At 38.4% G+C, this 17,454-nt stretch overlaps 1 protein-coding gene and 1 long non-coding RNA gene across 6 annotated transcripts; one reads left to right on the top strand and one right to left on the bottom strand.

Annotated features, from left to right (window-relative positions):
• Positions 1 to 3,102: 3,102 nt before the first annotated feature.
• On the bottom strand, positions 3,103 to 17,194 carry LOC106357989 (probable LRR receptor-like serine/threonine-protein kinase At1g29720). Of its 5 annotated transcripts, none has more exons than XM_048763630.1 (25): positions 17,026 to 17,192; positions 16,751 to 16,943; positions 16,589 to 16,660; positions 14,990 to 15,061; positions 13,818 to 13,889; positions 13,671 to 13,742; positions 13,528 to 13,599; positions 7,522 to 7,593; positions 7,364 to 7,435; positions 7,221 to 7,286; positions 7,060 to 7,131; positions 6,619 to 6,678; positions 6,466 to 6,534; positions 6,263 to 6,313; positions 6,141 to 6,179; positions 6,005 to 6,048; positions 5,499 to 5,902; positions 5,199 to 5,397; positions 5,059 to 5,079; positions 4,823 to 4,957; positions 4,626 to 4,744; positions 4,330 to 4,540; positions 4,005 to 4,236; positions 3,778 to 3,928; positions 3,103 to 3,704 (listed from the first exon to the last, which is right to left on the bottom strand). In XM_048763630.1, exons 1-25 carry the CDS (start codon positions 17,123 to 17,125, stop codon positions 3,306 to 3,308), a joined length of 3,069 nt encoding a protein of 1,022 aa, XP_048619587.1. In that variant the 5' UTR covers positions 17,126 to 17,192; the 3' UTR covers positions 3,103 to 3,305. The 5 variants fall into 5 exon arrangements, 4 of the variants coding, with proteins under 4 accessions (XP_048619587.1, XP_048619588.1, XP_022563100.2 ...); XR_007326551.1 differs by having other exon boundaries at positions 3,596 to 3,704; positions 3,778 to 3,911; positions 17,026 to 17,194; XM_048763631.1 differs by lacking the exon at positions 16,589 to 16,660.
• On the top strand, positions 4,540 to 5,448 carry LOC111208324. Its single transcript, XR_002660320.2, has 2 exons — positions 4,540 to 4,772; positions 5,119 to 5,448. It is a non-coding gene; the product is annotated as an uncharacterized LOC111208324 (long non-coding RNA).
• Positions 17,195 to 17,454: the final 260 nt, after the last annotated feature.

Here is a 17,454-nt window from a genome sequence, read left to right as displayed (position 1 = left end):
CTCAAGGTTGCACTGAATCACGGCTATGTTAGTCTTCAAATTTTCAATACCTTCAAGAGTCACTGATCTCGTGCATAAATCGCGGAAGTAACCACTTATCCCTGCAATTGCTTCATGAACATTTTGTGGTAATAGTTCCTTGAAGGCAAACGGAAGGAGGCGCTGCATCATTACATGACAATCGTGGCTTTTCAAGCCAGTAAACTTTCCTTCCTTTCTGTCGATACAGTTACGGAAATTAGATGCGTAACCGTCTGGAAATTCCACATCGTTTGAAATCCAATCAAAGAACGCATATTTTCCCTCTGCATCAAGTCAGTATATGGGAAAAAGAGCCCTACCATTCTCATCAACATGAAGTTCTGAACGAACACATATATCGACTAAATCCAGTCTTGACTTCAAATTATCCTTTGTTTTACCTTGAACATTAAGGATCGTGTTCATGAGATTGTCAAAAAAGTTCTTCTCAATATGCATGACATCTAAATTATGCCTTAGCAGATGATCGTCCCAGTATGGCAGATCCCAGAAAATACTTTTTTTGTGCCAGTCATGTAGGTCTCCAACAGCATCTACCGGAAAACGCTCATGTCCACCGACGTCTGGCGTCCTTTCTGCACCAAAATCTCTTAGTTGTGTCTTCAAATCTTTCCCAAAAATTTTCGGAGGTGGACTGTCAAACACCCTCTTGTTCTTTGTAAACAAATTCCTACTCCTACGATATGAATGATCAGGTGGTAGGAATCTCATGTGACAGTCAAACCAACACGTTTTCCTTCCGTGTTTTAGTTGGAAAGCATCAGTGTTATCTTGACAATATGGACATGATAGCCTTCCATGCGTTGTCCATCCAGATAACATACCATATGCTGGAAAATCACTTATTGTCCACATTAGTACTGCCCGCATTTGAAAGTTTTCTTTACACGAAACATCATATGTTTCAGCACCTTGAGCCCATAGTTGTTGCAACTCATATATTAGTGGCTGAAGAAACACATCAAGTGATCTCTTAGGATGCTCTGGTCCGGGAACGAGAATCGAGAGAAACAAAAACTCTCGTCGCAAGCACAAGTTTGGGGGTAGGTTGTATGGTGTAAGAATGACTGGCCATAGAGAATACTGTCTTCCACTCTTGCCAAACGGGCTGAAACCATCAGTACATAATCCAAGGTAGACATTTCTTCTCTCATACGCAAAGTCGGGATACTTTGATTGGAAATGCTTCCACGCTTTTGCATCTGAAGGATGTCTGATCTCACCATCTGTTGAGTGCTCCGCATTCCATCTCATTGGTTGCGCTGTGCGTTCAGACAGATACAACCTCTGCAACCTTTCCGTCAAAGGCAAATACCACATCCTTTTATATGGCACTGGAACTCTTCCATTCGTATCTTTATAACGAGGCTTCCCACAAAATTTGCATGTAACCCGCTGTTCATCCGCCCTCCAATAAATCATGCAGTTATCGCTGCATACATCTATTACCTGATACGATAAACCAAGACCAGCTACGAGTTTCTGAACCTCGTAGTATGAACCAGGAGCTACATTATCCTCGGGTAGAATACCTTTTACAAAATCAGCAATCGCATCCACACAGTCTTCAGCCAAATTATAATCTGTTTTAATGCCCATCAATCTTGTAGCAGATGATAAAGCTGAATGACCATCTCTGCGACCTTTGTACAATGGTTGCTTTCCAGCATCCAACATATCATAAAATCTCCTAACTTGTGCATTGGGTAAATCTTCCCCTCTAAAATGATCATTTACCATCTGCTCAGTATCTACACCATAATCTACCTCCGTTCTAATTGGTTCTTCTAATCTAATCGCTGGCTGAGGTTCGCTAGTACTACCATGTTCATAATCAGTTTCCCCATGATGATACCAAATTTTGTAACTTCGTGTAAACCCACTCAAATATAGATGAGTCCAAACATCTCACTCTTTAATAACCTTTCTATTTTTACAATTAGAGCAAGGACATCTTAACATACCTGTTTTTGCTTCCGGTTGTCGGTGAACTAACCCCATGAATTCGGTTATACCTCGTTGGTATTCTTCCGTAAGCAATCTCGTGTTCGGATCCAAATGAGGTCGATCGATCCAAGAACGAAAATAATTTGAAGAAGACATGTTTTTTATGAATCAAATTCGTGTGTAAAGAGAGTAAGAGGGAGGATGAAGATATGGAGTGAATGAAGAGGAAGAGGGGTGCTTGTATTTATAGTTGAAATCCTGCCGACCGACCGAGGAAATTCCGACGGAATTCCGACGGAAACGGCTAGTTCGTCAGAATTTCCTCAGAATTTTTAAAATCCCCCAACGGCTTTCTAACGGCTATAATATATCCTCGGAATTCATCGGTTTTTTCCGAGGAATACATTTTTCCTCGGTATTCGATAAGAATATTCCGACGGATTAATATTTCCTCGGAATTCCGTCGGTATATTCCGAGGAAACCAAATTTTGTGTTTCCTCGGAATATCCTCGGAAATTCCTCGGGATATTCCGAAGATTTCATTTTCCGTCGGAATGTCCGTCAGAATACTGTTGTTTTCTTGTAGTGATTCACCTATGTAATCTATATGTCACTATTATGATCGCATGGCTGTTTTTCCTCATTTGTTTCCCATGTTACCATTCGGACCATTAAATCTTTAGTTGATCCTTCTCATTAACAACAAGAACCCTAGACGTGTTTGGAATTAAGCTAGTTAGATCTCTAGGGGATGATATACTCTCATCAACAACTCTCTAGTGAAACAGTGGACTTGGTACCCTCGCAAGTCATCTCCGCACAAGTATCTTCACAACTCCCGACATGCTTAGCCTTAATGACTAATACTTTATGGAGCATGAAAGTGCCTTCATCATTTTCTCTGCCTCCATCACATCGAACACTCCTTCCTTCTTCAGGTCTGATTCCTGCTTCATATTCAAAATGTCTGGGAACACAGACGCGTCAAACTGAAAATCAAATAAATTTTAGATTTGGTTGAATGATCATCGAGTTACTTTTCCGTGTGGTGCAAGCCGTCGGAGTCAATTCCATGGAGAGAAATCGACGTAATTTCATAGAAAAAAAAAAGATTTAGATTCAATAAGCCTTTCATAAAAAATATATAATAATAGTTTGACATGCATTCAGAGAGATACCAGTCTCTTGGATGGTACAAATGTAGTAAGGTTTTAGACAACTTGAATGGTACAAATGTAGCTAACTATCTATAAGATAACTTCACAAGCCTTTCTTCTTTTTTAAGAGATAAGGCAATGTACACAACTTTCTGATATCATATTGGCGAGGAGGAAAACTCTGCTGTGGAGTTTAGGATCATGGATTCATTGCAAAATGGGTAGAGATCAGAACCAGAAACAGAGGATTGCATTGTCGTTGCCGTTTGATGGGCCACACCAGACACACTCGAGCTTCCATGTGTATCAATGTTGATAAGATTTGAGATGCTCCAATTGTGTCCATATAGACCAGGATCTGACATAACCTCTCTTATGTTGATCTCTCCCTCGAGCATTTTAACAGCCTCTGACATGGTAGGCCTTAAGGAAGGAGATGAGTTTGTGCAAAGGAAAGCAACTTTGATCATCCTTACTGCTTCTTTGCTGTTGAAATCTCCTTGGAGCACTGGATCTACAATCTCCATTATGTCCCCTCTCTGATGCAGCGTCAGAGCCTGAAATTTCATGTAGAAAGTATAAACATTGTGAATCGAATGAGTTGAAGAGAAACAAAATCTCCATGTTTACCCAATTGATAAGGGAGACATGATCATCACTTCCTTTCCGTTTCATATTACTCTTTCCACTAACAATTTCCATTGCCACAACTCCGAAGCTGAACACGTCTGCTTTCTCAGTCAAATGACCCCACAGTGCATATTCTGGAGCCATATATCCACTGCAACATTAGCGAAACCAAGGCTAAGCTTTTTTTTTTTTTTGCCAATGTGCGTTTTTTTATGTGCGATACTTACACGGTCCCTGCAATCTTGGTGCTAATGTGGGTGTGTTCTTCTTCATGGAGCCTAGCCAATCCAAAGTCTGATATCTTTGCATTAAGGTCAGCGTCTAGAAGCACGTTACTGGTTTTTATGTCACGGTGAACCATCCTGATCATCGATCCTTCATGGAGGAATTCAAGCCCTCTTGCAATTCCCACGCATATGTTTTGTCTAACTTCCCATTGCAATTTCAGGGAGCTCTTTCCTGGAAATGGACGAAAACCAAAAAGATATGATATCGCTTTACATTTGGTAACATACTGAAAACTTCAAAAAACTATGAATGACTTTTATTTACCAAACAGTGCAAGAGCAAGGGAGTTATTTTCCATGTATTCGTACACGAGCATTAACTGATTCTTCTCTACACAACATCCATAAAGCTTGACAAGGTTTGGATGATTCAGACCTGAGATCATGCCTATCTCATTCACAAACTCGCGGTTTCCTTGGCATGACTTGGAAGATAGCTGCTTGACTGCTATGATAGTTCCATCTGAAAGCTCTCCCTGCATTAGGTTTCTCATATCAGAAACCAGAAGCAAAGCCATCTTGTCTCTAATTGAGAAGAAGTTTGTGTGTGTTTTAGCATACTCTGAATACGGATCCAAAACCTCCTTCTCCAAGTTTATTGGCTTGATCAAAATTGTTTGTTGCAGCTTCCAGTTGCCTCCAAGTAAAGCAAACGGTTTGCACACCCTGTGCTCTCAAATCTATGTATCATGTTACATGGAGAAAATGGTATGAGCATATGGAATGAATTGATTCATATATTCTATGATATCTGGTACCTCTTTCTCGTGTGTACTTGTCTCGTATGCATATTTTCTGAGTGTATAATCCAAAAGCCAAGAGAGTAACTGCTATCAAGCTACCCACTACCCCGAAAATTAGTGGATAATTGGTGTCAAGTTCTGTTTTCATTGCTGAAAATGAAACACTCAAAAGTGTAAATATAAATACATTGCATCATATATAAACCAAGCTGAAGAAAAATGTCTTTATTAAAGTAGTTTTTGTTTTTGACCTCCACATTGTGGCTCCATACCTGAAATTTTTAAAAATGAATATTATAATTATGATGTAGGAACCGGTGACTTGAGAAAGCCACAAAAAAGTACGAGAAGGAGTACAGTTGGTGCAGAACAAGTGGTGAAGGTTGCTTACTGCTGTGACACAAGGAGATAGCAGAGATAAGAGGACCATAATTTCCTCTTTCAGGAATAAGTGTTGTTCCTTTACCAGCCCAGTACAACTGAATCTCTAATATATTATTTGTCACATTCGCACTCACTGTTTTGAAAACAGGCTTCAGAGTCCCATTAGCCGCCTCTTTGATGTTAAAATCCCTCAAGAACAATACTCCCTAACCGGGGAGAAAAAGTACATAAGGAAATGAACTTCAATCTTCCATGCATATGACTGAAACAAACAAAATTATTTTTGTGATCTGCAGTGAAGCTTTACCTGAACATAAACGTCAAATATGCGTCTGCCAAGACGACTGTATAGTTCTTGGTCTGAAAACTGGATCTCCATAAAATGGAGTTTCACACTGTAGGTTCCATTCTCCATGCAAAACGCATAATAAACTAGAGATAGGGGAGATCGACGTGCCGTCTTATAGATATCAGGGGAATCCCCAGATAATCTTAAACTAGTTGAAATGATGTACGTGTCATCTGTGTTACTTGATTCTTTCGTATGACCATCTGAGAAGAATTCCCCTGTGTTACTAATTCCCCAGTCTTTGAATTGCTGATTTGTTGCGGCTTTGGTTTTAGTGTTATCAGCTTGATAAGTGATTTTATGAGAAGATTTTGTAATAACTATGTTGTCTCCACCACAGTTTATATGTAGTGTTCGCTGATCTACCATCCATAATGATTATAACCATCATTAGAAAGAGATAATTAAGTAGTAGCTGAATAGTTGCATGTTGGAGATGTTAAGACAGCTTATTATGTACTTACAGCTCGTGCAGTTGATTGGACCAGCACATGGAAGAATCCCAGTTCTGTACCAAATTGTTAGGCTTTTCAGCACAGAATATCCATACCATATCTACTGCTTGATTGTTGTAAAGATAATGTTCAACAGTGTACTTACAAATTGTTTAAGTATGAGCTCCGGTATGTGTTAATGTTACTGAAACAGTGAAAAGTTGAAAACAGACACTTCAACATGAGAAACTGAGAATGTATATATCTACCCAACATTTATGTCCGTACCTATTCTCCTGGCAGCTAGGCCACCATGAGAAATTGTTGTAAGAGAGATCACTGTAAGAATAACCAAAATTGAAAAATATTATTAACATAACAAAAAAATACTTTGTAATATAGGCAAATTAAGCAGGGCCTAACCGTACACATGAGATTTGCAATTGAGAAAAACATAAATTGACATAAGAAAAAGGAAGGTCTAACCGTACATTTGAGCGTTGCTTTTGAGAAAAACACCAGATTCAACTTCTCCAGAAAGCCTGTTTCCAGTCAAATATCTGAAAGAACATGTCAAGAAAATATATACATGATCATGATATTATGCTATTCACAATGAAAGGTATCCAGACTGTAGTACTTACGTATATGCTGGTGCTCTTCCTCCATGAACGTCACCAGTCAAATTGTTGAATGATAAATCACTGCGTAAAACGTGTACAAAATAAATAAATTTGGTACAAATGTTAATATGTAACTATTACATATACATATTTGATAGATCCATCGAAAGTTCCTTAATAGACGCTCTCATATCTGCATATAACACTCGTTAACATATTTCTCGCTATGATCGCTATCTATGTTGTTACCCATGACTTAATAATAATCTAAATATACACACATATAAATTATATAGGCCAGTATTTCTATAAGCACATGTAAATGAATGTCATGAGCATACCCATCTAGTCATGCACAAGTTCCTTAGCAGATATTCGTGGAGTATTTGTTAAGCATTCTAGTTCTGAATGATAACTTTGAAACTTACAAAGTCGTTTCACTTGTGACCAGAAAGAACTTACAGAATCTTTAGTTTTGGCATATTCCAGATGTAAGAAGGAATCGGACCAGACAAACTCACATTCCTCAAAATCCTGGAACACAGGGAGGGGAGACTTCAGTTTGAAAATTTCAGTTAAATCACGCCTCAAGAAGGAAAAACATATCACAGGAAACTAAATACAGGGTTTCAATGGCTTGGCTCGATATATATGGGAAGATGTTAATCCCACTCGTATCAGTGATAAACCTGCATATGAGACATATAAAACACCAGTCCCGTTTCAGTTGTATATTTTGCTAATCAATTGAAAGTAGTACACTTACAAGTTAGTAAGATTTTCTAGGCGCGCTATTTCATCAGGTATTGGTCCTTTTAGTCCACTCGCGTATAGATATCTGTTGATCATGGCCAGCACAAGTTAGACGGTGCATAAACAGAAGGTATAAGAGAACTAACGAAAATTGTTGCAGGACAAGCTTACAGCTTTTGAAGCCGAGGCCAGTTGCCAATGTATGCTGGGATGGTACCATCAAAGTTATTGTCACTTACCCTACTGCATAATGAGAACAAACAAGTGTTGATGAAAAGGTCGATTCTTTGCTCTGTTTTATGCTTGATATGCTTGCGATTTCTCGTTTGTTCACTCGTGTGTATTTCGTTAAGCAAGTAAAGAAAAGACACACGCAAATTTATCCAGTTCACGCCTTAGTGTGAGGATGTTACGTCTGGCCGAGGTTTGCTCGGAAATCCACTAGAAAGCTTGGTTACACTTAACCCTTAGAGACAGAGCAAAAACGCTGAACTTGCGGCTGCTCTCTTCTATTCTCTGATTCTCTCTTAACCCTAATGTCTCAGTTCTTGTCGACTTTATATGACTGCACTGGCGGTGCAACGCTCCTCTCTCTCCTCTGTATTCTCTTCGTTTCCGTACAGAGGAAGAAGACAAAAGCCAACGCTTACAGCAAAGGTTAATTACTCCTTTACCCTTTGATACCGTTAAGTGAAGCACATGAGCTCCTCGTGCTTCCTTTGCTCTTAACGATCAACTGAGACCTTCCCCTTGGGTTAGAGGCTTCTTGACACTTAGGCAATATCTCAACAAAACTCCACCTTGTCGTAGTGTCATCAACTTCTTCTCATCTCTTAGCTTTTCTTTCTAGTGTTACTTGATTTCCCCCTCGGTTCCTGATACTCTTATCAGTCACTGGTGATCCCGAGCTTCTCCAATGCGCTCAGGAACTTGTTCACATGCAGTACTTTAGTAAGCATGTCTGCCAGGTTGTGAACGGTTGATATCTTCAGAATCTTTGTTTCCCCATCAGTGATTGTGTCTCTGATGTAATGAAACCTTCTCTGTATATGCTTTGTTCTTTCGTGATGAACAGCGTTCTTCGCCAGCGCTATTGCGCTTTGAGAATCACAGTGAATCTCTACTGCATCTTGCTTGAAACCCAACTCGTTCATCAACTCTTTTAACCAAACAGCTTCCTTTGCTGCTTCTGTCAAAGCAATATACTCAGCCTCCATAGTCGACAACGCGACCACAAGTTGCAGACTAGACTTCCAGCTTATCACATTACCTCCCACCGTGAATGTGTAACCTGTAATTGATCTCCTCTTATCAAGATCCGCTGAGTAATCTGAATCACAGTACCCTGTCACCACAAACTCTGTTTCTCCCTTGAACTGTAGCTTCGTGTCGAGTGATCCTTGAATGTATCTAAGGACCCACTTTACTGCTTGCCAGTGACTCATAAGAGGCTTTCCCATGAATCTGCTTATCATTCCGACTGGATAAGCTAGGTCTGGCCTCGACCCTATCATCGAGTACTTGATGCTACCAACTGCGTTTGCGTAGGGAATTGACTTCATCTGGTCAGCTTCTTGTTCCCATTCCTTGTCAGTAGCAGACTTAAGCCTCATGTGAGCTCCCAGCGGTGTCTTCACAGGCTTACAGTTCTCCATTCTGAAAGACCTTAATATCTTTTTCAGATACTCTTTCTGTGACAACTCCAAGACTCCTTGATCCCTGTTTCTTTGAATCTCCATTCCCAATATCTTCTTCGCTGGACCAAGATCTTTCATTTCGAAGGTAGAGCTTAGACTTTCCTTCAACTCCTTCACTGTATCTTTTTTCTTCGATATGATTAACATATCATCAACGTACAGCAAAAGGAAAGTCCTTTCTTCTTCTGTGTTTATCTTGAAGTAGACGCAACTGTCTTTCAGACATCTTGAGTAGCCAGTAGACCTCATGAACTCATCGAACCTCTGGTTCCACTGTCTTGGTGATTGTCTCAGGCCGTACGATGACTTCCTCAGCAGACAGACCTTTTCTGGTGCGTTCTTGTCCACATATCCCTCATGCTGACTCATGTAAATTTCTTCGTCTAAGTTTCCGTGCAAGAAAGCTGTCTTGACGTCCATCTGCTCTAGTTCTAGATTGAAATGAGCAACAGCAGACAACATTAGACGAATAGTTACATGTTTAACTATAGGCGAGAAAATCTCTTGAAAATCAATGCCTTCCCTTTGAGAGTAACCCTTTGCAACAAGTCTTGACTTGTGTCTTGGCCTCTCTATTCCTGGAATACCGATATTCCTTTTGAACACCCACTTGCAACCAATTACTCTTTTCTTCACTGGTTTGTCAACCAAATCCTAAGCGTGGTTCTTTCTCAGTGATATCATTTCTTCATCTATAGATTCTCTCCAGAGTTCACTCTCTGAACTCGACATTGCCTCAGCGTAGCTCTGTGGCTCAAGAACTCCACCATCTTCTATTAGATTGTACGCAAAACCAAGATCTCCTAACTCATCATATCTCTTTGGAGGTCTTGTGATTCTTCTTTCTCTGTCTCTTGCTAATTGATAATCAGCAAGACTTGGTGGCATATAATCTTCTTCTGAATCTGTTTCTGACTCAGATCCTTGTTCTTGTTCTGGAAAAGAATTTTCTTGGGTTGTGTTCTCTCTCTCTACAACTCCACCTTGATCAACATTACTTTCTTCTGTAGTTACAGTTGGAGCATTAATCACTGCAACTTCAGGTTCTGCTGTTGATCTATCTTCACTTGGACCTTCTTCGGTAGAGCTTTTGTACATGACTTCTTCATTGAAGACTACATCTTTGCTGATTACAACCTTTCTGTCATCAATGAGCCATACTCTGTAGCCTTTTACCCCAGCTGGGTAACCTAGAAACACACCCTTCTTCGCTCTAGGATTGAGTTTGCTATGAACATATGCAATCCATCCAAAACTTCTCAGACCACCCAGATCAGGTAGTACTCCTGTCCAAGCCTTTTCAGGTATTTCAAACTCAATGGCAGACGCAGGAGTCCTGTTGATCACATATACCGCTGTTGAGGCTGCTTATGCCCAAAACCTCTTTTCAAGACCCGACTCGCTGAGCATGCTCCTCACCTTCTCCATTATAGTTCTGTTCATGCGTTCTGCAATCCCATTTTGCTGTGGGGTGTAGGCACATGTCCTGTGTCTCACCACTCCTTCTTGTTTGCAGAAACCATCAAACTCTTGATTACAGAACTCAAGTCCATTGTCAGTTCTCAACTTCTTTACCTTTCTGTTTGACTGATTCTCCACCATTGTCTTCCATTCAACGAAGGTTCTGAAAGCTTCATCCTTCGTTCTTAAAAAATATATCCAGACCTTTCTGGTGAAGTCATCAATAAATGTCATGAAGTATTGACAATTACCAATAGAGTTTGGTACTGAAGGTGCTCCCCAAAGATCTGAGTGTATGTACTCTAGCTTTTCTTTTGTGACGTGTATTGCAGTCCCAAAACTCACTTTATGTGTTTTCCCATACACACAGTCTTCACAAAACTCAAATCCTTTCATTTTATCAGCTTGTAGACATCCCTTCTTGATCAACAAATCAGTATTCTTCTTACTCATGTGACAAAGACGACTGTGCCACAACTTTCACTCGTTCTTGGAGCTCACTACAGCATTAGCACTTCCTGCAATCAACTTTCCTTGCAGGATGTATAGAGTTCCAACCTTCTTCCTCTTTAACAGTGTTAAGGAGCCCTTGATTACTTTCAGAGAACCATTCTTCGACTGAAACCAGCACCCTTGATCTTCCAACGTTCCCATTGAGATCAAGTTTCTCGACATGCTTGGAACATATCTTACATTTGTGATCAGAACCGTTGAGAGATCCTCATTCTGAATCCTTATACTCCCAATGCCTTTGATCTCAGAATAAGTTTGATTTGCCATCTTCACTCTTCCTAGCTTTGAATCATCAAACTCGACAAACCAATATCTTCTTGGTGTCATGTGAAATGAACACCCTGTGTCCATGATCCACTCATCTTCTTGTCCATCGCTTACTGCGTTTGATTCTTCTTCAACGTTTAACCCAGCAGCATCAATAACGTGTTTCATAACATTCGAGGTTTCTCCCTTCTCTGAGCTGTTAGACTTCTTGTTTCTTTCTTTCCAAACAAAACACTGCTTTTTGTAGTGGCCTTCTTTGCCACAGATCCAGCAAGTCTTCTTCTCTCTTGACTGTGACCTGTTCTGACTCTTCCCTCTGTCTGAGCTTCTACCTCTCCGATCTGATCTACCTCTTTCTTGAACATACAAAGCCTATGAGCTACTCTTGCTTAGTTTACCACTTGCTCCAAGTTCAAGACCTTTTTGACCTTATAGCTCCATTGATTTCATCCAAAGCCAAAGTTGTCTTGCCATACTTCAACGTTTCCTTTAACTAATCAAACTGTTTCGGCAAGGACACTAACAAAACGATGGCTTGGTCTTCATCAGGACATTTTGTACCCATACAACCTCTGCTTCAGATATATCATGTTGGGTAAGGACTTAGCCATGCACAACTTATCTAGCATCTTGAGCATACCAGCTGCAGTTGGTTCCTTTATGACTTTCCTGAGAACATGATCTCCCAGACTTAGTATGATCGTAGATCTAGCTTTTCCTCTCTTCTCCTTGAGAGCTTTGTCTTTGAGAATCTTTTCTTCCGGTTTGACATAAGCTTCGGTCGCAGATGTTGTTCCTTTCTCAGCTGTAGAATCTTCAACATCAACGTCCTCTTCATCTTCGAGTCCTTCTAGCAGGCCCAGTAGCTCCATGTGAGCCAACAACTTTTCTTTCCAGAGAACATAGTCTCCATCTCCGTCGAACTTCTCCACCTCAGAACGCCCTGAGGTCATCTCTCGCATAAAGGGCAAAGCTTTACAGAAAAAGCTTCAAACTTCACAAGGTTTCAACCTTTCCTCGATCCCAGCCAGCCAACCTGGCTCTGATACCAGTTGTTGATGAAAAGGTCGATTCTTTGCTCTGTTTTATGCGTGATATGCTTGCGATTTCTCTCACCTCTCTCGTTTGTTCACTCGTGTGTATTTCTTTAAGCACGTAAAGAAAAGTCACACGCAAATTTATCCAGTTCACGCCTTAGTGTGAGGATGCTACGTCTGGCCGAGGTTTGCTCGGAAATCCACTAGAAAGCTTGGTTACACTTAACCCTTAGCGACAGAGCAAAAACGCTGAACTTGCGGCTGCTCTCTTCTGTTCTCTGATTCTCTCTTAACCCTAATGTCTCAGTTCTTGTCAGCTTTATAGGACTGCACTGGCGGTGCAACGCTCCTCTCTCTCCTCTGTATTCTCTTCGTTTCCGTACAGAGGAAGAAGACAAAAGCCAATGCTTACAGCAAAGGTTAATTACTCCTTTACCCTTTGATACCGTTAAGTGAAGCACGTGAGCTCCTCGTGCTTCCTTTGCTCTTAACGATCAACTGAGACCTTCCCCTTGGGTTAGAGGCTTCTTGACACTTAGGCAATATCTCAACAACAAGGTTTGTTAAAACTTATCTTTTTGGACTAATCTACAGGTGAGTTGGTCTTTTTAATTCGGTTCGGGTTAAACGGTTTTCAGTTAGTTCTTACCCAAAAATTGTGCCTAATTGAACTGTACGAAAATTTGGGTTCGTTTGGTTCATTCTTGAATTAGTTTGGTTAATGAAAATTTTACCAAAGCCAACGATTTTAGTTAATTTTGGTTGTTTCAGTTAGTTCAATTATTCTGGTATGAAATTTGGTTGGTTTATTTCAGAAATTTTAGTTGTTTTGGTATCGTTTGGTATAAGTTATTTTTTTTATAATGAAAAACTGAACTAATTGATAATCAAGAGCCAATTTTTTAATATGCCAAATTAAACCGATCAGATCATAGCCGAACTTGAACAAAAAAACCTAAAATTTTTGGTTAGGTTCAAAATTCCAGCCCTAGGTGAGCATTTTGTAAGTGTCAAATCAATTTACAACCAAACAATTAACCTTAATTAAGAAAAAACATAGCATACTAAAAGGTCAAAGACGAAGTTCAACAAAAAGCTGTAAATCAACTTCCTCAAAGCTTCCGGAAGAATATATGTCCATGACTTTACTAATCATTTAGGTCTAATTAGTAATGAAAATTTATAGTTTATACAGCACTTGCAAATCCTCAAGGTTCACCAGTCTCGCGAGAGTGTTAGGCAGGCTTCCTGTAAATTGGTTGGACCCAAGTTGTCTGCAATATCCATTTAGCATTCCCATTACACCAAAATATTAATGGTTAACTTTAAGAGGGATATGTCTTACAATCCTTTTAGGTTGGTCAAGTTACCAATCCCGTCGGGAATCGGACCAGAGAACTGATTTGCTTCAACCCCTCTGAAAATTTCATCACATCAACGCAATATCAGGTTAAATCAAAAGGCGTAGTGTAGGAAATAATTTGATACGTACAGGAATCTCAGATTGTTGAAATTTTGTAAACCAGATGGTAAAGGCCCAGACAAACGATTCGCGCAGAGCGAGCTGCGTGAACATTCAAAGTTAACTCGCAAAACATGAATATTATTTTATCCCAAAAAACTATCAAGCCTAAATTGGTTACACCCAAGTTGTCTGCAAAACGAGAGAGAGAGAGAGAGAGAGAGAGAGAGAGAGAGAGAGGGCGAGAGGAGAGAGAGAGAGAGAGAGGAGAGGAGAGAGAGAGAGGGAGAGAGAGAGAGAGGAGAGAGAGAGAGAGTAGAGAGATAAGAGTCTCGGCAAGAGAGAGAGAGAGAGAGAGAGAGTTGAATAGGAGAAGAGAGAGGAGGATGAGAGAGAGAGGAGAGAAGAGATATGAGAGGAGAGAGAGATAGAGGAAGAGGATGAAGAGAGAGCGAGAGAGGAGAGTGAGAAAAGGATGGAGAGAGATAGAGATAGAGAGAAGAGAAGCTCGAGACTAATAGGATACATATAGAGAGCGAGAGATGAGCGGTGAGAGAGGAGATATAGATAAGATCAGATTAGATTTATAGTGAGATAGATCTTTTTAGGAGAGAGAACGAGAGAGAGAAGAGATAGAGGAGAGAGAGAGAGAGATACGATAGAGGAGGATATAGGAGGACCTTAGAGATCTCTGACGAGAAAAGAGAAGAGTTAGAGACAATCGCAGAAAGGATAGAGAGAGAGAGATAGAAGCAGACGAGAGATAGAGAGAGAGCCAGAGGAGATAGAGATAGAAGATATGACTGCAGAGAGAGTTAGAGAGATAGAGCGACGAGAGATACAGATGATAAGATAGAGACTCAAGAGAGAGACAGAGAGAATACGAGAGCAAATTCTAGAGAGGAGGAGGGAGAGAGAGAGAAGAGAGAGAGAGAAGAAGAGAAGCAGAGAGAGAGGAGAAGAGAGAGAGAGAGAGAGAGAGAGAGAGAGAGAGAGAGAGATGAGAGAGAAGAGAGAAGAGAGACGAGAGAGGAGAGAGAAGAAACGGAGAGAAGAGAGAGGAGAGAAGAGACAGCTGAAGGGAGGGAGAGAGCGAGAGAGACGAGACGAGAGATCGACTGACGAGAGAGAGAGAAGGAGGAGAGGAGAGAGAGAGAGAGAGAGAGAGAGAGAGAGAGAGAGAGAGAGAGCAGAGTGCTGACATATAAGTAAGGTTTGGCAGCGAAGCCCACTCCATTGGGATTGAGCCCGAAAGGTAATTTCTACACAAGTCTCTGAAAAAAAAGAAGCACAAACTCGCTATAAATTTTCTGGATATTCTCAAGCTTCAGGTTTTGTTTAAGTATGCAACTAATGGGATTTTTTATGTTGACAATCTTTTATTTAATGATAATTATAATATTATACTAAATAATTAGGAGTGTCAAAATGAGTTATATATTATGAGCCGGTTCAACTCGATTTTTTATGAGCATGATCTCTGTTTTTTTTTACTCATTTAATAAATAAGATTAATGAACGAGCTTAAATTAGATCACGAGAACGAGTTATATGATCGATCTTTAATGATCATGAGCTAACTCATAAGCATGGTCGCTTTTATATTAATATATATATACATATATATATATATATATATATATATAGATGACTTCCATATTTAATTAAAATATTTTACATGTATATTAACTTAAATGACATTATTCTATGCATATATGCATAATTTTAATTTAATATTTATAATTAAATAACTATTAATTAAAATAATAATCTCTAACTTACTCATACTGTTCAAGTAAATCTATTTTTTTATGTTGACTGAGCCAGTTAGTAAGAAACTTAGTCAAACTATAATATAAATCCTTAACTTTTTGGTCCAATTTTTCACAAGATTGGATATAGACAAGTAAACAATAAACTGGAATTTGTTAACCAGATCAAGTAATTTGAGATTTTTTTTACCTTTTGATAGATATATATATATATATACACACAATATAAAACGATCCAAAATTCTGGTTGTAGAAACTCTATAAATAATTGTTTGATAAAATACGAATATAATAAATCAATTAATTTTATCGGTTTTGAGTTAGACCGGTTCAAAATCTGATATAGTTTGATAAAATAATAAGTTTATAAATTTTACAAAATGTTATGTAAATATGCAATTCTTTTAAAATAATAAATTACTATTTAGTACATATAAATTTTATTTAAATATAAAAAATACATTGTATCATTTTTATCTTCAGAAGAAAATTCATCCATAATCTTATTAACACTACAAAATATTTTGATATTATTTAGCAAGATTACATCTAAAACTCATTCATAGTCATTGGCATACACCAAACACCAAGCATATTAAAGTCAAATTTATAAATTTTAATTAATATTATTCTAATATTACATTAATATAAAAATATTTCAAACTATTTGAATCTGAAAAATAAAATAAAAAATTAATAAAATATCAGAGTTTCAACTTTATAATTTTTTAGAGTTTGCTTGCATACTATTCTTTATATTTTTAAAGATAAATATTACAAAATATGTTTAAGAAAGATAAATTTTGAAACTTTTATGTAATTTATTAGTTAGCAATTTTAAATTTTAAATTTCAAAAATTAATTAAACTTATTTAATTAACGTATTGAAAATATTTAATGAAATAATATATTTATAATCAAAATTTAATATATTTTAAATATTTGTAAAAACCTTAAAAAAATCTATTAATTGGAAAAAGTATAACTAATTATCGATTCTTTACAAAGGTTCCGGGTGGTTGAACGTACATCGTTTGGAGATATTGAAGCTCAGCTAACTCAGGTGGAAGTTTTCCTCGAAGGCTAAGGGTCTTTAGGTCTCTTTTTCGTTCAAATGCAATCAGAAAATATAAAACATATCACACGAGAATATATATAAGGCAGACGAGACAGACAATTAAAAACACTCACATGTTTATTATACGACATGTTGTGTTATTGTTGAAGCTACAATCACAGTCAATGGTGTTGTTTCTAAGCTCCCGATTCGAAACAATAGCAACTTCGGGAATCATCTTTAGGTATCCTAAATGGCAAGGGTCTCCATAACTTAGGTTCAATCCGTTGATACCAAGTGTAGTGGCTATCTTCTTTAGAGCATTCACTGCGTATAATATATATTTATAACAAGTACAGATATAAATACGCGGATTTTGATAACAAATGAATGGCTATTATTCTCATACACTCATCTTGATGAAGAATTGATGAAACAGATGTTGAGATTGCTAAGAAGCTTGTGATGATTGTAAAGAAGGGGAAAATAATTGAGAAGACGATCAACATATCTAAATGAATTATATATTGCGATTCTTTGTATGAGCACTTGTCTGTTTGATTCCCAATAATACACACATACATATATAATGCTTTAAAGTTTGACCATAACGTCCTCAACTCCTCATCTATATCTTTTTTTTTTTTTTTTTTTTTCCTCATCTATATCTGGTCCCTCATTTTAACAAAAAAAAATATCTGGTCCTGTATTGCTGAACTCAACTACAAACAAGTCTTAAGACTAATCTCGAAGATAAGCCAAGAGCCGTACGTATTTGGCCATCTAAAAATAACAAACCCTCAAGCTCTAAAAACAACTTATTTGAGAGTTAATGTTT

Source organism: Brassica napus, chromosome C7, assembly GCF_020379485.1.
Source record: "Brassica napus cultivar Da-Ae chromosome C7, Da-Ae, whole genome shotgun sequence".
In the NCBI taxonomy this organism is placed as follows: Eukaryota; Viridiplantae; Streptophyta; class Magnoliopsida; order Brassicales; family Brassicaceae; genus Brassica; species Brassica napus.
The sequence above is the reverse complement of the archived record's forward strand: the minus strand, read 5'-3'. Positions and strand labels throughout refer to the sequence as shown.